Consider the following 18,968-nt stretch of genomic DNA (forward strand, 5'->3'; position numbering starts at 1 on the left):
TCCTAATCTAGCGCCTGAAAAACTGCCAAATCCATCCTATGAGGTAAACAAGGCTGCCCAGGAATCTGCCAGTAGCGCCGATCGTAATAGTCCAAACGATAATTATCACATAGAGATTTGAGCCGTCCTTCAGCACCAAGTACGGCGCCAATTGATCCGATGAAATAGTGATCACTAATGCGCCATTCACCACAATCCATAAAAGTAAGATTCGAGTTCGGAAAGTACGATAGTAATCAGACTGCATCGTTTTGATATCATCTCGTCGTACTACTTTCGCAGTGTTGGAAGTAGATGTAGAGGACACACTGGTTTTAGAGCTTTGCGAAGGGAGTTTAGTAGAAGAGCCAGTATGAACAGGGAGTAGGGTGGAAGTGGATACAGAGGCTATAGATTTTGGTCTCTTCTTGCGATCAAGGTCATCAATGGCGTCTTGGTATGCGGATGAAACGTATTGTTCGTCTGGCATAAGTACTGTTGAGGCATGATAAATTGCATCACGACTAATAAGAGGATCTTTTTCGTGGTCTTCGGGTTCTTTGATCCCCCAACTACATGGAAGAAGGCAAAAAAGAGCGGGAAGAAAAAGAAAAAGAAAGAAGAAAAAAGTCAAGTTTAATTTTCCGTTAGCAAGGGCTTCCTTGAGGATGTAATTTGTGTTATGCATGCAGTGTATCTCGTACTTGACTTCGTGCATGTTACAGAAGGCGTAGACACCCAGAACGCTGACATAGCTGGGCAACAAAAGTAGAAATTGGAGAAAGCAAGCTATCATATGCCATGGTTCCCCGTACAAGACGGCTGAAAGGACATACACCGCATAGCAGCAAACTAGCGCGAGAATTAAAACATGATATCCGGCGGCTTTGAATACCGCCACTACGGTTTCGAGGGATGTCCAGTCTGCATAAGGCAAAAAACTGGTAGCATGAATAAATGTCAAATAGCCCGCTGAAAAGAGGATGTAGGCTTGAATGCAAGCAAAGAAGACGAAGCTAAGAATGAAGAGATAGAGCGAATTTCTACTCGGATAGCGCCAGACATGCATAGCAAAAAGCTTTTTAATAAGTGATGGCACAAATTTTCTTTCAGAAATAAATAACGGATGATTTAACTTACCCTCGAGGTCGATTGCCCATAGAGATCATCATCACGACAACGATTAGACAAATGTAAATATATCGTGTCAACATGAACGCTGTCCCGCCGAGAGTAATACGAGAGCTATTTGCCAGGGTTTGTGCCATATAATAGAAAACAAGATAGTAGTTTCCCTAAACAATTTTTTTTAAGGATATGAATCCAACATTTCCACTGCGTGTTAGTAATGAAATATGGCCGTCTAAATAAGAAGGTGCATTCCAAAACTATAACTAATAGCTGAAAAAGCTACATACCAGAGCCAAGAACCAGAAAGCCGTATCACAGCCCAAATAGATGATCTCTAGTGTTAACCACAGCTTCCTTAATAAGCTATGTCCGCTCCTCCATATGGCCGATACATGCGAAACTGCATAGATTAATCCAAAGAATCGTCTGTTTTGCCATTTCCGCTTCATACCCAGGAATGAGCCGATACCCGCTGGTAATTCCGTTTCTGCCCAGGCGGATTGGACGTATTGCATAGTGTATTGAGCGTTCATCCGAGTTGTGATTAAGAAAGGCAAAATCTGGTCTTCAGCAAAATAAGAGTACTGTAATACTTCACCAACGTCCCGATGATCCTCGCTGAAAACAAGATAGTCCGGTTCAAAGTAGGCAGTAAGTGGTCCCTTGCCGGAAATTGGCTCCGGCAATAATGCCTCATAGCGATAGGCGACAAGAGCGCCAGGCATAACGGAAATATAACCAAAAATGCTCTCGAATGGTTTTTCAAGAACGCTGGAGACTTTGTATTCAAAAACCTGGGCGGCGATAATAGGGTTCAGGACCTTCCACCACAACAAGCCTTTAGCGACTCGGATCTCGCCACATGCACCAGCAATCTGTGGGTTTTTATCGAAGGCATCCCAGAGATGAAACAAGCTCCCATTTCCAATCTTCGTCCCTGCAGTCGTGAGTAATGTGATCCTGGGCTTGAGTAATGGACATAGGGCATTGAAAAACCAGCGATGCGAATTAAGTTTCTTAGTGTGTCGCTCTTTCAGACAAAATACAATTTGAATGGGTGGAAACCGGTGTTTGTTGGTATTCTTCAGTGTCCGTCCCTTCAACCGCAGTTTACTATTCACCGACACTTGAGTTGAGTACTATTGAAGCACAGGAGGGAAAAAAAAATGAGAAGGAGCTCAATCAGCACTCGGTAGCATTACAGGCAAGCCTTTTGTTTTACGCGTTTATCCTTACTTCGAAAATGTGTGCTTCCACCGCTTTTCCATTGACTTGATTTTTAGCTACCCCTTCCTGCCAGCAGCCCATGGCAGCGAGAACTTTAAGGATAAGCGGGTTTAGATTTCGCCTTCCGTCGGCAACAATGCAAATAACGACTTTTTGCCATGAGTCCTCCTCCGCCCACACTGGATTCTTGTGCGATCTGGATTTAGAGACCGAAAGACACATTTGCCGAATATTCTTGATCAAAGAGTGCAGTGTCAGACAGAATTCCTGTGGTGTTTCCTATAGTCATCAATTATTCAATAATAACTCATCAGTCGTCTGCACTGCATTTTTTTTTTTTTTTTTTTTTTTTTACTGAGACCTATAGATTCCGTCATGTACCTCATTGACTGTTAGGCATATAGCCAGCTCGATTGTCCTGTTCAAACTTTGTGTCCTAAGTTTGTATCTTCCTTCAGGCATCATATCCGCATCGCACGTTACAGCCATATAGCTCATTGTCTCAAACTCATGTCCTGATTGATAATCTACTGCTGACAGGTAACTTGTCGGCACAGGTGTATGCAATACCAAATTTCCATCCGTTAATTGCACTTTTTTGGGTTTAAATTCATAGTGGATAGGTATGGGCATCGACATGGATGGAAATGAAATTTCTGGTAACCGAGAGGTCAACCCCCTTAGCCATGGAGCCTGAAGCCAGTGAGAAAGAGGATAGTATTGTGTTGAGGGACGATCGGGACTGTGCGTGTCATTAGCATAAGGCGGATAAAGCTCATCGTGTGTATATGGAGTGGCTGTTGCTTCTAATGTTGGTGAGAGTGGTGGTGAGTATAGTGTTGTATTACTTGTTCTCTGACGACTCCTTGGTGTTTCACTTCCAACGCTCACTCTCCTGTTCCCTATTGGCATATCTGAAGGATATTGGCCCACCATCCTGTTGGTCTCTCTTGACGGGGATAAGCGCTGATTCCTTGGTGTCGTTATGCCATTATCATTGAATTGTATTGATGTTGAGGGTCGGGATGAAGGCATGGAGCACTGCGTTACTGTTTAGTCTCTCGCTTTATGCTTATTAATCGACCTTGCTATTGACCAGACTGTGTCTTGAAGAGTAGTTATGGAGGTGCGTATTTCTATATAATATGATCTTGAAAAAAATACTTTTTTTTGTTGGGAACAACAATCGATTAGTATCTAATTGTTAACACAACATTCTCCTCAAGGATACTAGGCGCTAGTCATCACAAGATAGTTTAGCAGAATAGAACTTCATAGAGGAATGTCTATCTATCGATATCTTTGTAGTAGCAATCATGTAGCGCTCTCTCGACGCCTAATATACAATGCACATACTTTGCATTGTGTCTATTGCAGTAAAATGACCGAGACTCCGACAATGTTGCTAGTCTCAAGCCAAGAGGCAGGCAGGGTCTTACCAATAATGTTGTTGTGAATTATGAAATCCGTGATATCATCAAATATGGATTGGCATTAAATTAGTTGGTTAAAGGATGTCCCCAAAGACAGTTATGAAGAGAAATGGAGGGAGGAAGAAAAAAGAAAGACAAAGGAGAGAGGAAGAGAGGAAGGCAAAGGAATCCTTGCCATCAACCCACCAGCATGCCTGAGAACAAAAGACCCTATTGCAAGAGGGGTGGTAATATGATCAACACATTGACAACACTGACCACCCATCAGCATACCGCTACGACAAATTATGAAAAAAGGGGTGAATAAATCGATCTGCTGACAGTGCTTCTTTTTGTGGCCACTCGTCAAATCATCAACGTTTGAGGGCCCCTCTGCAAGGTATCTATCCACTGCATATTTCAACGTCATCTGTAATCTAGGTAATCTAGCTTTGGCTTTTTGCACCATTCCTTGTTCTTTGTGCTAAATTACCATGTGGGGAATAGACTGCTTTCAACCGTCCCTTTTTCTGAGAACGGAAGGATAGGTGGGTCAAACACTGTTCATCCCTGGCAGCATGTTTTGCCGACAGAGACACCTATCTCCATGTCTATTCCGTCATTGATCCTTGATAAAGTAAAAAAGGAAAAGGATACCCAATCATGAAGGGACGTCAATTTCCCAAACATTGTTACTGAAAATAAATTGTTGTATAAATTTATATATAAACGTTATATTTAAACGTAACAAGTTCAAATTTATTTTAAATCAGCGACTTTGCCAACAGAATGCCATGCTTTGTGGCCAAAGACAAGGCAGCCCGAGATTTACATCACTTTCAAGAGTCACAGTCTTCCAGCCCAATGCCTGGTAAGAACGGTCAAAAAAGAAAGTTTTTATTTCCCTGATGTTTCCTTTCTTTTCTTTTTCCCTCACATCTTCCTTCAGTCGTTGATTTTCTACATCCCCCATCTTTCTGCCTCTCCACTCTTACTCACGATCGCATCCCTTCAGCTCATTTGCCTTTCTCATTCACATTTCTCTCTCTCTCTCTCTCTTTTTTTTTAAGCTAAGCTGATCAACACTTCTTTTTACACACCTTAAATCCCTTCAACAGTACAAAACTATGGCCGGTGGTTCAAAACTTTCACCTTTTGGTCATGCCATAGCTGGAACCGGAGGTGCCATGTTCGCATTGACGTGTACCTACCCTCTGGACATGTATGTCCGTGCCTACCCTTTATGCTTGGGGTGTGACAAAATTGATTCTTGTTCGCTTTATGGACTTCTTTTTTTTTTTTTATTAAAAAAAAAAAAAAAAAAACGTTAATGTTATTGTCAATGTGCTTCGTTAAAGATGATCATGCTGGGAGGAACCAAGATAGAACGAGCATTTGTGGCTAATCGACAAACCCATTAAACTTTCTATACATTATTGTTGTCCGTCTTTGTCACTTTAGTATCAAGACACGCATGCAAGTCAGGTCCAAATCCACGGCTGATTCATCAGATCCAAATGTTTATCTATCTACGACCGATGCTGTTCAAAAGATCATCAAAACCGAAGGTGTTACTGGTTTGTACGCTGGTCTCCTATCTGGACTTTTAGGTACTGCCTCTCAAAATTTTGCTTACTTCTATTGGTATACATTTCTCCGATCCGGTTATATTAAGCGACAGCCGGTCGGAGCAACTATCTCTACAATCATGGAGCTGTTGATCGGTGCTGGTGCTGGTGCTTTGGCACAGATTTTCACTATTCCTGTCGCAGTTGTCACCACCCGGCAACAAACCATGCCCGTTGGTGAGCGATTGGATCTCAAATCAACTGCTATGGAGATTGTGAATGAGGAGGGCTGGACAGGCCTTTGGAAGGGACTCAAGCCTTCTTTGGTGCTGGTTATCAACCCTGCGATCACATATGGTATGTACTCGCGCATTCAGGAAGTGGTATTGAAGGCGTTCCGTCGCAAGGATATGACCCCAGGATTGGTCTTCTTAGTTGGTGCCTTAGCAAAGACTTTGGCAACTATTGTCACCTATCCATACATTATGGCCAAGGTTCGTCTGCAATGGAAGCCTTCTAAGAAGGATGCTGCCACCCATAAGCCATATACAGGAGCCATTGATGTGCTCCAGCGTGTCTTTGAGAAGGAAGGCCTCAAGGGCTGGTATACAGTAAGTGCAACCTTTTTTTTTTTTTTTTTTTATATGTTTCCGATCATCTCAAACGCTAATGCCTGAGCGTAATTATTATTTATTTATTTATTTTTTCGTAGGGAATGCAAGCTCAGATTTCAAAGGCTGTCATTTCTCAGGCATTGTTGTTCATGGTCAAGGATCAATTGGAGAAATACACTATCCTCTTGTTCGCCCTTCTTTTTCGACAGAAGCGAAACAAAGTCATGTAAAAAAAGAGAAAAATGCCTAGGAGATTATATTACTCTGGGATGATTCCTCATCTTGCATAAATATTCCTTAAAGAAGGAAAGCATTGCCTGTATCTTGTATAGCTGTTCTTCTTGATCTGACTTAATAGATCATTTCAAAACAAAAACAAAAAATTCCCCACTCTTTTTATAGACACATAATAAAAAATTCTTTTTAGATTGGCTACGGACCCAACGTTCTTCCGGACTGTGTTTTTAATGACAGGATAGGACACAATTGCCACCAATTTCATGCAAACATCCTCCAAAAGCTCATTGAATACATTCAGGTCATTCTTTTCTTTTTTTTTTTTTTTTTTTTTCGTCCGCTGCTCATTATGGACACGATCCTGCGACTCTACTCCCAGGATAGTTCTGGAGCTACCTTGCGGCAGTATTTTGACGAAATCGATTCGGATCACAATTCTGTTGACCATGTAACGTTCATAAAAAACGCATATGCATCTCTTCGTCAACGAAAAAAAAAAAAAAAAAAAATCATAACTTCAGCAATAAAACTATTTACTAAGCTCTGGCTCATAATACTTTAATTTAATTGATGTCTATAGATTTCAACATTGGTATTGCATAATCTGCAGGCACTTGGATCGTCACTCAATACTAGTGAGTCTGGAGATAAATGTCTTCAGCTAGTCCGTGCGATTCTAAAAGGTAGATAGAGAGTGTTTAATCTTCGGCAGGAAAGGCTTCAAAGAAACTCTCCTTTGGGATCCCGAATATATACTAATTCATCCCCAATACAGCATCACCAGAAGGCGATGGTAGCAACAGGAGATCCCAGGTCCTGAAGGGATCTGTGGCATGGTATGACGTTGGAATGGCTGAATTCTTCGCAAATGAAATCTTTATTTCTGAGTCCTTAAGTAACCCAACAATATCTTCATGCAATTTAGGCTCATCCAAGTTGGGGAAGCGGCATCAGATCACCTTGGAAGAGGCGCCTCTACTGCGGCAATAGTGGATGAAATTGCAGGGAAACTCACAAATACAATGATTGATACCGCCTCGACATTTACCCAGGAAGCGCTGGTACAAAACATCAGTACAATGACAGAAGCAGTGAGACACCAGCGACGCCCTCATGCTCAAATCTTTGCACTCCTGTCTAGATTAGTTTTGATCACAGCGAATGCTGACTCAGTTACCGTACCAGATTCTTCTGAAGAGATTTCAGGCTCAGAGTACAGGGATATTATTGTAGATCGAATTTGCACCGCACCTTGGAATCATAAGAGCGTCTTACCGCTAGCAACTGCACTAGCAGATATCAATATTGAGGGCAAACAACTTGAACCTGTGATTATCAAAATTATGAAGCAGTTCAAACACGTTGATGCTGCTGATCTCCCCGTTCTGATTTATAATCTTCTACTTCTGTCATCAAAAGTAAGTCTCATGTCTTTCATTTAACTTTTAACGAGTGTTTTAATTATTGAAAGCAAGTTGCTGAATTTATTATTGTCTAGGGTCACCAACGACTAGTCCTTAAAGGCACACTGGAGTTCTTTGACCGATTGAATGCTGGCGGAGGGATGGCGGAGAGGTATCTTTTTTTTTTTTTTTTTTTTTTTTTTTTTTTTTCGGTAATGATGCTTACGATCTAATATATCTTGCTTTCCTTCATTCCTACAGCCTTCAGTCTGATAACCCAAAAAGCCCTGCACGCTTAGGGTTCTCGGAGCTTAGCGCGATTGAGAGTACAGTTATCCTTCATTTTAGCTTTGCTGTCAAACAAGATCAGGAACTCGGAACAGAACTTCTCAAACATATGAAAAGCGGAAAAACTGCCTATATCTCTTCATTTTCATTAACTTGTCTTATGACGATGGCGAGAATCCATCGATTTGAGGATAATGTCATGGATTACCTGAAATCCACAATATCATCTGTATTTAAGGATACAGAGAGGATGCAACGCGAACCTTGGGTATTAGGTTCGTATTATGAAAAAAAATGAAAAAAGCTTTCAAGACCGAGCCAATGCTCTAGAGTCCTCAGTATTAATTAACCAATTGCTGGTGTATTAGACTTTGAGGGTATGTCTCCAGTATCAATCTTCGGTATTTTTAACAATATCATCCAGAAAATCCCATTCGGACTGGAGCAGCTAACACCAAGCCTTGTGCATTGTGGTGTGTATATCATGGACTCGATGGCACCTAAAACCCACTGGGCCGTCTCAGGTAAAAATTACTGAAGTAACTGGTAGCGATTTGAAGAACAGTGTTCAGGCATAGTAACATTAAATATGATGACTGATAGACAGCAGGCTACCTAGAAAGATGAGTCCCAAGTCACCAGGGGATCTTGGCTGTGAACTTGGGACCAACATTCTGGCCGAAATTTTTAGGGTAACTAATATCACAGCACAAGCTTTCATGGCTTTCATATTAACATTGTGTATAAATGTAGTACTAATATCTGCTATCCATGGTAGACCCAAGCGTCGGCGAGGACAGAGATCCTCGACCATATCATGTCCAGAATCGTCACAAAATCGACCAGTACTACATACTTCCTCCAGTTACTTGAGGCCATTGTAAAAGATAGCCCTGACGCCTTGGAGGAGCATCTCCCAAGGGTCAAGGAATCCCTCGATTACCTTTCATTTCTTCCCTTAGCAACAGCAGTTTGCCTCATGGCGGCTATCAAAGATATAGCAAAGTCCAATCGATCTTTCCGGGATAGTCTGATCCTTATCTTAAGGAAGGCTCTGTTTTCAAAGTAAGGCTTTCTGACATTATTTCAGAAAGATTAAAAACTATATCAAGTCTATTGATGGCTGACTTAATTGCTTCGTGATTACTTTGAGCTGTTTTATAGAACGCTTGAAAGCCGACAGGTCGCCCTCTCCGGTTTTCTCTTGCTTTTAGGGCCCGCAAGCAAGCCACAGATGAGCCTACTAAGTGGGTCAAGCAAAGCTGGGGCATACCGAAGTTTAGAGGCTGAGTTGCCTGTCTACTCCATGGAGATCCTGGGTTAGTGGATTTTTATGCTCATGTTGGTTTAAAAATGATTATTATCAAATGGCTATTACCTACTAAACTCATTAAAATAACAATATTGATAATGACGCTAAACCATACAATTTCTCCTTATAGGAATGTTACGGCGCTGTCTAGGCCAGCAGGGCGAAGTTCGCTTAGCATTATACGTTGGTCTAATGGAACTTGTGGAGACAGCTCCATATTTGAGCCCTATCATCTTTGAGATCTTACAGGCTCATGTAAGTGTCTGGCCATTAGTGAAGTCTAATGTTTATTAAATGATATGTGTAGCTCTTTTATTTTATTTAGTTTATTTTTTAACGAAAACTACTTTGTCCCTAGTTTATTCACTTTTATGACAAAACAGGTACACGATTAACGCCGTTGAAGCTCGAGGAGTGCATTGGCAATTCCAAGACTGGAGGTGAACCGATATTTATCGAACCTCTTCAGTACCTCATGACCGGCATTGTACGTTCGTTGGTCGGACTTCAAAGGCTCAATAGGAGATCCACCAAGGTGCATGGTATGTGCTCATCATCAATAATCTTGTTCGATCTTATTGGTCGGTTTTCTGACATCAATACAATGAATTTGTTTCTGCTTTAACTCGTTAGATGAGGTTTACGCAGATGAGCAGCAGGTTTCTGATTGCCACCGGGATCTAGACACGATCTTACTTGGTCTCCAACGGGCGGGATTGGAAGATTTTGAATTGGATAAAACTTCCGACTTTAACATGGGATCAAATATAGGGGCGCGCAATAATATGTATGCTACATTATTGACTGGATGTTATGAGTCAGCCATCGAGTATACTGTTCTCAAACAGTCCTTGTCTGCAGAAGCCTCTAGTACTCATGGAAAAAGCGTAGTCCGCGATAGAGATGGGCGATTAGATCCTCAGCAGCGCTCTCTGAAGCTTCCTAAAGGCTCTGCAGAAGTTATTTTGGTCTTATTTGGGAAGATACACAAGCTCTTCGATATTGTCAAGGAGAAAGTTATCATGTCAAGAGGTGAGGCCTTTGCCATCCGTAGATATCTGTTTGGGAATATGGAGAGACTTTTGAAAAATAAGTGCTTAACTGGGAAAAATCTTTTTGCATCCCGAATAGGAAAGAAAATGGGACCATTGGGTGAGAGCTCCGTGCTGGGACTAGAGGCTGTAACAAAATTAATAGAATTTATGTTTATAGAGCAGAGTGATGAAGGCAGACTAGACGAGGAGGCACTTAGACTGCGAGCCAATGAAGATTTTGTTTACTACATAACAACCGTTGTATATGTGCTACTTCACAAGGTAAAGAATACTTGGTTAACTAATATTCAGTCCTCTAGCTAGTGTCTGATTATATTATTTCAACTATTGCTCTTATGGCCCAAACAGCTCTACACATCGGCCGAGACATTGACAGACAATGAGTATGACTACTGCCGCAGACTCTCAAGGGTGCTTGTAAGAGAGTTCCTTGTCAGCGAGAGGCCTGATGGTCCTAAGGCCGTTGCTGCTGGTGCCAAAGGCAAAGACAAAAACAAGTCTCTGCTAATGGTTGGAATTGAGGCACTTACTTCAGGTCTGTTAGTCGTTCAGCGATTTTATTCCAGAGAGCCTATAGCCGCCTCCGACGGAGTGCAGAGTGACAAGATCGTGTCTAGCTTTTTGGCCGCCACATTGCCACAAGCCAATGGTGGACTTCGCCCTGATCAGTCTGCTGAAGAGGTTGTGGCGTGGACAACATCTTGCACACTACAACATGATACTGGCAGCCTCGCTTCTGCGTACATTCACTATCTGCAAGGGCTCGTTGTTATGTTTGTTAATGAGACAATCCCGTTGTTGAAAGAGGCAGCTGGCCTGCTAAACATAATTCAACTCCTTTCAAAGTACTTGCTGCGAATAAGTGAGAAAGACGTGGAGGAGGCTTCCGATAGTGACTTGTATAGGGTATCCTCAGTCGTGAGCAGCGAGATTGCAGTAACAGGATCCAATCAATTAGACAAACTCATTCATTGGATTGCTAAGCTCTGTCGAGATCAAGCGTTGGACGACGCTTCGCTGACAAAGACGCTGCTTTCCATGATGTTACAACTGGAGCAGGAATCTGTTAACCCACAGATGACTGCAGATCTCTTCCCATCCACTCAAATGGGTACGCTGGGAGAGGCGTCGTCCTTTGGGTTTGGAAGCCTCACAGCATCATCAGCCGTTGCATTTCGTCCTGAGGCAGCAGCTCGTCTACGCTTAGCGGCAGATGTGATGCTTACTTACGGTTTGAATTATGGAGGGCCTGACGTACCTACTTTCCGCGACTTACCTGACCGAGCACCTCAGGGCGAACAAATAGACGAAGACGTGGCAAAGTTGATTCAGTTGAGGCGAGAAGTTGGTATCGAGACTTGCTTCGCCGTAGTTACCTTGCGGACTTCAGGCGCTATCACAGAAGTGTTACTGCATCAAGTGGACAGGTCATTGGAAGGCCTAGAATGGGCTATAAGCAAACTCCGATACTGTGGGCTGGCGTACTCAGGTAAGCACAAAAAAAAAAAAAAAAAAAAAAAAGCTTGATTGTGACGTGGTCTTGCTTGCATATGATAAGGGGGCGTAAATGCAGTTTCGAATCTGGATAGCGGAGAATATTATTGGAGGCTGTAGGGAGTAGGAGAGATGAATGCGATCAAGCACTGATAAGATCTTGATGGAAAAATGAGAATTCACAGGAACAAAAAAAAAGAAACTGTTTCTTATTTATTTAGGTCCGTGGCAGAGTATAATCTATGGCATACAAAAATACGTGTTGGCGCTATATATCTATACTACTGTCCCCTATTCAATGATTATGGATGACTATTTTAGGGCTATGTTAACCTGTAGCACGCAGCTCATGGACACATGGCGTTCAATATATGGGAACGACGGAAACATTACGTTATTAAGTGTCCACATGACTACATTGAAATATAATACTAAACTAGCTAAAGAAGTGGTGGATCGGCTATTCACTTCATGCACACCATGCGCACGGGAAAAGTTTCTCGAAGATGCTGATGTTTATTTGTTGCTTTATGTTAAACCGCGGAGAAAAAAAAGGGCTTACGGATTGAATACTGATTAAGCATGATTAAATGCTGTTAGAAACAATGTATTAACGTTAAATATCGCTCTGTGCGCCTATTAGGCTTATCATTCACTAACCTGCATTCACTGCTCTCCGCTCTTCCCTTTTCTGACACAGGCTCAGATAACTTAATAACAAAACAATCAGCAATCGTGGATCATGATATGCAACAGTATCAGTCTTCCGCGCGGCCAAGAATGGATATAGCCGAGACATCCACATCCTCTTCCTTTGGCGTACATGCTTCATGTCCTAAAAAGTCGTTTACCGAGTTTGAGACAGAAATTTGCTGGAGGATTGAAATTTGCCTCTGGATCCTAGTGCGCATTTCACAATCATGCATTAACCAATCGTCATCTGAACATCTCATGCGAGTACTTCAGCGAAGTTATAGAGTTCTGGCGGCCCTTACAAAATACTTTTTAACACCGCCAAATGCTGCGCCGCTCAATCTCTTTTCTCCACTCTCTTCATCTACTTCTGCCTTAAAGTCTAACGGTAACAACCAACGGAAAGGTGCGACGGGAAACAGCGTCATCCAGTTACCACATGGTTTTCTGCGTGTCACCCAGGTGGCAGGTATGGAGCTTTCCAGATATCTGTACTCCTTCCTCAGCTATTTCCAAATGCTGGATGTAGAACAACAGACAAGGGCACAGGAACGTAATGTTGCTAGCGGGCAAAAAGGGCCAAAGAAAAATGGAGGAGGGAAAAAGGGTAAAAATGTGGATGATGATAATGGAGCGTCTCAAAAGAACGCGGGAGGCCGAGCAGAGAATACTACTAGCACGAGTGGAGGATTCAAAGCGCGACAAAAAGCCAAGATCCTGCGCGAGTCCAAGTTGATCCCGACATTGATCTACGCAGTTGAGCAATACGAGCGCTACGTGATCCAATTGAGCAAGAAAGCTAAAGTGAATCTCACGCAGTTTATGAGGCGAAGTACAGCACGTGATTTCAGGATCCAGATCCAACGTCTTGGAGATCTAGGGTTAGAGGATAAATATGAAGAGGAACAACAGCAACGACTCTTACAGAGGCAGCTAGAACAGCAGCAACAAAATGACGAAGAAATGGTCATGGTAAGTAGATGGTCATCGCCATTCTATCATCTGTTTTTATGTTCGGCTTACCATAGTAATCCAATTTGCTTATGTTGTTTCATTTAATCTTATAGGCTGCTCACCACGAAGAAGACGACGATGAAGAAGAAACATTATTGAGATCGCGCAAACGAATTAAGCACGAGGTGTGACAGAAACGTTGAGTTGTGTGTTTGGCGAGAGTGGACCAAAAATGCGGTGGCGTAGTCTCTCAATCAGCGAGGAACACAGATCATGAATCTGTCACATAGCACAAATAGCAACAAAAACATTACAAATGATGTGATTTTGGCACATGGATTTGTTTGTTTGAGATATAAATATATAACAATAATATACATGAGCTTTTATTACATTTGATTTATCAACAAGGTATTAAGTATGACTTCTCGCTTTTGTGTGTGTGCCATTATTTGTGCTTTCTCTTAAAATGAAGAAGACTGGTACGTTGGCAAATGCTGGTTGTATGGCTGAGGCAAAAGCATTGAAGGTGCTGATGGCCCACTTGAATTCATAGGGCCGGAAAAGCTTGGTGAGGAGGAGCGGCTGTGGGATTGAGAGGACTCGTAACGAGGTGCAGTGTATTGATGTTGCTGCTGCTGTTGGCTATGATAGTAATGTTGTGAAGAGTTGAAGGAGGGCTGTTGGCAGTATTGTTGAGAATGGTGCTGATTTTGTGAGTAAGAAGAAAATGAGACGGGAGGATTTGGTGCAAAGAGCGAAGGCAGGGATGGGCCTACGTTAGAGTGATGTACTGGGATCATGGATGGGGACAAGGAAGAATACTGCTTAGGAGCAGGGCTTGAAGGCGACAGGGGAGGCGACTGAAGCTGGTGGTTTGATGCCATAGGAGGCATAGGAGCAGGAGCTGTCTGGTAGCCATTAGTCTTGGGTGAGGACATGGGAGTAGACTGTCTTGAATCATATTGAGAAGCCATGGGAGCCAATGGAGGCAATGTAAATTGATGCTGTGGCTGCTGTGGTAGCATCTTGTTGACGGGTAAAGAAGCTTCTGAAGGCGAAGAGGAACGCGAGCCATTGGATGAGTGAGAAGCCAATGAGGCAGCACATGGAGGAGTGTGGGTCTCGAGTCCAGCACAGGCACGAAGACGACGGATCTCAGTAATGGCATTGCGAAGAGTAGTGATCGAGTTGGATTTGACAGGAGGCTTCTTCTCGGTACCATCGGCATTGTATTGTTTTTGCTGAGGTTGCCCCTGGTCTTGTTGCTGTTGAAGTTCAGCAGCGGATTCACGAACCAAGTTGGCAAGCTCACCGAGAAGCTGGTTCATAGTATCACGCCTCTGACGCTCATCCAGAATATGAGTCGCACGACGCTTTTCCAAAGCTGTGAGACGAGAAATTGAGTCAACGTTCTTCCTGTTAAGAACATTGACGCCATGAAGGCGGAAGACATTCTTAGCAGGGGTAGCTGAAGGAGAGGATGTGGAAGTTGCAGTCATTTTGAACTTTTTTTTTTAAAAAAAAAAAAAAAAAAAAAAAAAAAAGTGAGATGAGTGTTGAAATGAGGAAGTAAGAAATGACAAAGTAGTTTCAATTGGAAATAAATAGTGCGTGTAACGTGAAAGGATGGCGTTGAAGCGATTGACGTGGAGTGGTCAATGAAAGGACATGAAAGAAGAGGGAAAAAAAACACACAAGATGACTTTGTGTTAATATGATGGAGACAGGTGAAGAATTTCAAGAAGGAGGAAAGAAAGAGAAGGTTGCGGGTAAAGTCGAGTTGGTATTTATAGTGGGGAGTAAATAGACTAAAGACCAGCACATGCACACAGAATAAAATAAATCATCGGGTGCGTCTGCTTGGCTGGAGAAAAGTGTCTGGGTGGAACACACAGAGAGCAGACTGAGACCAAAAAAAGACAAATGGGAAAAGGGCAAGTAGAAAAAACCTTAATTCTAACTTCGTGAATGAATCGGACTCAATACTGATATCAGCAATATTGCAACAAAGATAAACAAATAAACAAATAAACAAATCAACAATCCTCCACGGCTCATAAAATTATTTCTCAATCTTTTCGTGTGGAGAGAGACCGAGAGAGACCGAGAGAGAGAAGGCGACGGAGTCATTGAGTATATTAGGCTATTCAATCAATTAATATGGTTAGAGATCACATTGCATTGTAATCAAATCAAACAGCCCTAACAAAACTCAAAACAGAATAATGATAAAAAACCAGATCGTAGTACATGTCGCTATATGTAAGCTATTCATTCTATTTTATTAAGCAAGAACTAAGCAAAGCTTTAACTGAAGACTGGACTCGACCGGCATCGAAAAAAAAAAAAAAAAAAAAAAAAAACATATCCCTGCTTCTTATAGGTTCTTGTGCAAGGACTACACATTCAATGTCTGTACACTTTCCTTTTGTGTGTGTGATTTTTTTTTTGTTTTTTTTATCTACCTCCAATGGCAGCGCTTAGATTGAAAATAAAATAAATACTAGTATTCAATGCACTATTGCATCTGACCTCCTTCTCTCAACCTTGACTGTTGTTGAAAGTAAAGACAAAGACAGCACAGATACAATGTACAATAATGGTACTCCGACTTTTCATCAATAAAGATAAGATGACAAGATCCCAAATGAGCGAAACCTTGACAAGACTATATATATAATAGAATGTGCATTAATAAGAAATGAATAATGATATGAATTTTGCTCACTTCACCTCCTTGCGCTTATTTCTTTTGACTCCGGAGAAAAAAAAAAAAAAAAAAAAAGGAAAAGCGATATATACATTTGTATTTAACGTTTACTTAATATTTATCTGAATATATTTTTATACACTTGTAAATAGATACGCATTTTGTACTGAATGAAGGAAAAAAGATAAAAAAATAAAAAATAAAAATAAATAAAATGAAAGGTTAGAGCGGAGAAAGACCCTGTCCAATGATCACATCATAGGCGTAGTTTGTCTGTATAGCGAATCAGAATAAAATAAAATAAAATAAAAGACGCCCGGCTTATGCTTCATTCTCTCGCTTTCACTCGATCTGAGGTCACCAAAGAAGATAATAGATCAACAATCCTTTTGTTTTATTCCTTGGGAATGCGTGGGGATAGAAGGAATGAATTTGTGAGAAAAAAGAATAAATAGAATATTGATAATGCAATGTGCCGTAAAGATAAGTCTTTTTTTACTGAATATGGATCCTATATTTCTTGGTCAGTGTTGTTTGTTTTTGTTATTGTTGATACTTTATGCATATGCATATTGTTAACGCCTTGACACACAAGATAAAAAAAATAAAAAATAAAAAGCAAGGAGATCAACTTTCGGATTGTCTCACCAAGATTTCTACCGCGGGGCAAGGACAATGAAAAAAATTACAGCATCGCGAGCTCATAGGGATACCTCGGATTGATATTATATATAACTATATATATACATTTACTTTGGCAAACTGAATAGAATATTAATCACTCCACTTCATTTTCTTATTTTTTTATTTTGCATGTAGGTTTGGTTAATACGCTACTACGATCGCTCGCTATCTCTAAGAGATGTTTTTTATCAACAATATAGACGGCGGTGATAACGGTTTCAGCTAAAGACAGAGCGTTAACCTGGGCGCAAAAAGAAAGGGGGAGAGAGGAAAGGGGAAGGATCCAACGTGTACATGTCCCTATATATCTGTATAAACCAAATATACATTTTAAAGATCTTTCCTTATCGCATTAACGTCAACAACCAAGGTTTGCAGTCAAATGAACTGCGAGAAAATCTAATCATATTCCAAGTGCTTTTTTTTCTTGTTTTGGCTCTTTGGTTTGTGTTCCATGGGTACTCTATTCTTTTTTATTTGTTTGTTGATTTCAGATGATGGTGCTTCCTCTGTGCGGGGCACAAAGTACACTTAAAAGAAGCGTTTCTATTGATCCATTGGGTGAGGTGTTGGCTCGGGCTTTCTAAGATATGAAAATTTTATTATAAAGGAATGTACAGGTGAATATTTATACCAGATATCATATCAGCATTCATCACAAAACTAAAGGCTCATTTATTTTCTTTATTCTTTTTCGTTTTTTTTTTTTTTTTTTTTTTTTTTTTTTTTGGTATTGGTCCCTTTGACTTTTCTTCATCTTTCTTGACTATTGCACATTGAATACATCTTTGTGCACAATCAAAGAATGCACCAGCGATAATCGCATCCAATATGAAGTTGCGCACAGGGTATGGTATCCAGTTATATCATCTGCATTCCAAAAAAAAAAAAAAAAGGCATGAACCAAAACTCCACTTAATTGTTTTTAATTCCTGTAAAAAAAAAGTTTATTAAAAAAAAAAGGAACTTTAATATATATCGCCAATTTTATTTGGTCACGATACCTTATATTTTTAATCTAAAAACGATGATTGAATTGTTCTGGTGGCATCTCACTACGTGACGGACTTGCAACAATACTCGTAACAAGCGAGCTAATTGGCTGCCAATACACTCGAAAGTATTCAAAAAATATAAGGTACCGCGACCAAATGAAACGGGCTATATATGGTGACATCTACATGTATACGGCTCGAAACAAAAAAAGTTTGTATGCACCAATTCAGTAGTAATACTGCCCTTGCATAAAAATGATGGAAGAACGGCCATCAATGTCCATTTCACCCTGCATTCTCGTTCATGCGTCCCTCTTCATGTTGCCGAAATGTATATATACCTAGAACTTTTTTTTTAATATGCCCAACAAGACATTGTGCATACGGGGCTCTCGATAAAGATTTTCAATATGCTCTCATAATGCTCAATATGCTCTTGTTATCCATTTCTATAAGCATGTTGTTTTTGTCGCGGTCTACTTTAACGGTAGGACAAAAGTCTTCTTTGGGCGATAAAACAGAGATTCCGTCGCGCTTTCTTTCCCACCTTCGAATATTAATGTATATATTTATATATATAGCCCGTTTCATTTGGTCGCGATACCTTATATTTTTTGAATACTTTCGAGTGTATTGGCAGCCAATTAGCTCGCTTGTTACGAGTATTGTTGCAAGTCCGTCACGTAGTGAGATGCCACCAGAACAATTCAATCATCGTTTTTAGATTAAAAATATAAGGTATCGTGACCAAATAAAATTGGCGATATATTTACATATTCAAAACAATACAAATATAATATTTATGTAAAACGATCTATTGTTGACTGGCCATTGTGGTGGATTCTAGTTTGATCTCTACCCCTATCATCTTTCAAGCGGCATCCCGAATATCAGTCAACTAATTAATGTCACAACGCATATCATTCCATGACGAAAAGGTACACCGCCATCTTTATTTAAAGAATAGTATTTTTTTAGTGTTATCAGTAAACGTGCTTACCACGTCGTTCTTATTTCAAGCGATTGATATATTTCTTGCTCTTTAAATGTTATATATTAGTGTATATTTATCTGTAAGTGTACACAGGTATACACAAATATATATATTGTCCTCGTCATTTGGTCATGCACATATTGTAAAAATATATTGATTGAATTGGCCCCAGAAAAAGCGCGTCACATTGAATGGGATTTGTGTATTGAATCGGT

The 18,968-nt window shown here is 40.8% G+C and overlaps 4 protein-coding genes across 4 annotated transcripts; 2 read left to right on the forward strand and 2 right to left on the reverse strand.

Moving 5' to 3' along the window:
• Positions 1–7: 7 nt before the first annotated feature.
• Positions 8–2,970, reverse strand: BCR41DRAFT_300595 (chitin synthase-domain-containing protein; the record flags this gene model as incomplete). The annotated part of the gene is made up of 7 exons (XM_022020577.1): positions 8–241; positions 359–551; positions 684–1,022; positions 1,120–1,274; positions 1,398–2,249; positions 2,347–2,616; positions 2,719–2,970. 7 exons carry the CDS (start codon positions 2,968–2,970, stop codon positions 8–10), a joined length of 2,295 nt encoding a protein of 764 aa, XP_021884707.1.
• Positions 2,971–4,665: 1,695 nt separating this feature from the next.
• On the forward strand, positions 4,666–6,369 carry BCR41DRAFT_332329 (mitochondrial carrier domain-containing protein). Its single transcript, XM_022021847.1, has 3 exons — positions 4,666–4,971; positions 5,211–5,928; positions 6,030–6,369. Exons 1-3 carry the CDS (start codon positions 4,877–4,879, stop codon positions 6,159–6,161), a joined length of 945 nt encoding a protein of 314 aa, XP_021884708.1. The 5' UTR covers positions 4,666–4,876; the 3' UTR covers positions 6,162–6,369.
• A 148-nt stretch (positions 6,370–6,517) lies between these two features.
• BCR41DRAFT_419392 (FANCI solenoid 2-domain-containing protein) lies at positions 6,518–13,558 on the forward strand (the record flags this gene model as incomplete). The annotated part of the gene is made up of 17 exons (XM_022029754.1): positions 6,518–6,616; positions 6,749–6,851; positions 6,944–7,004; positions 7,094–7,586; positions 7,667–7,743; positions 7,833–8,134; positions 8,228–8,383; positions 8,463–8,551; positions 8,638–8,924; positions 9,024–9,178; positions 9,302–9,426; positions 9,530–9,713; positions 9,805–10,203; positions 10,303–10,487; positions 10,575–11,715; positions 12,421–13,385; positions 13,481–13,558. 17 exons carry the CDS (start codon positions 6,518–6,520, stop codon positions 13,556–13,558), a joined length of 4,899 nt encoding a protein of 1,632 aa, XP_021884709.1.
• A 183-nt stretch (positions 13,559–13,741) lies between these two features.
• BCR41DRAFT_347132 (hypothetical protein) lies at positions 13,742–14,893 on the reverse strand. Its single transcript, XM_022023038.1, has one exon. The coding sequence runs from the start codon at positions 14,867–14,869 to the stop codon at positions 13,832–13,834; it is 1,038 nt and encodes a 345-aa protein (XP_021884710.1). The 5' UTR covers positions 14,870–14,893; the 3' UTR covers positions 13,742–13,831.
• Between the last annotated feature and the right edge of the window lie 4,075 nt (positions 14,894–18,968).

This window comes from Lobosporangium transversale (assembly GCF_002105155.1).
Source record: "Lobosporangium transversale strain NRRL 3116 chromosome Unknown BCR41scaffold_5, whole genome shotgun sequence".
NCBI lineage: Eukaryota > Fungi > Mortierellomycota > Mortierellomycetes > Mortierellales > Mortierellaceae > Lobosporangium > Lobosporangium transversale.

What these genes read in the sequence shown, in the direction of transcription:
- BCR41DRAFT_332329 (XM_022021847.1), top strand. Translation starts at nt 4,877, where the DNA reads ATGGCCGGTGGTTCAAAACTTTCACCTTTTGGTCATGCCATAGCTGGA. An exon ending in TGTACCTACCCTCTGGACAT is followed by an intron (nt 4,972 to 5,210) that starts GTATGTCCGTGC and finishes TTGTCACTTTAG; the next exon opens with TATCAAGACACGCATGCAAG. An exon ending in GCCTCAAGGGCTGGTATACA is followed by an intron (nt 5,929 to 6,029) that starts GTAAGTGCAACC and finishes ATTTTTTCGTAG; the next exon opens with GGAATGCAAGCTCAGATTTC.
- BCR41DRAFT_347132 (XM_022023038.1), bottom strand. Translation starts at nt 14,869, where the DNA reads ATGACTGCAACTTCCACATCCTCTCCTTCAGCTACCCCTGCTAAGAAT.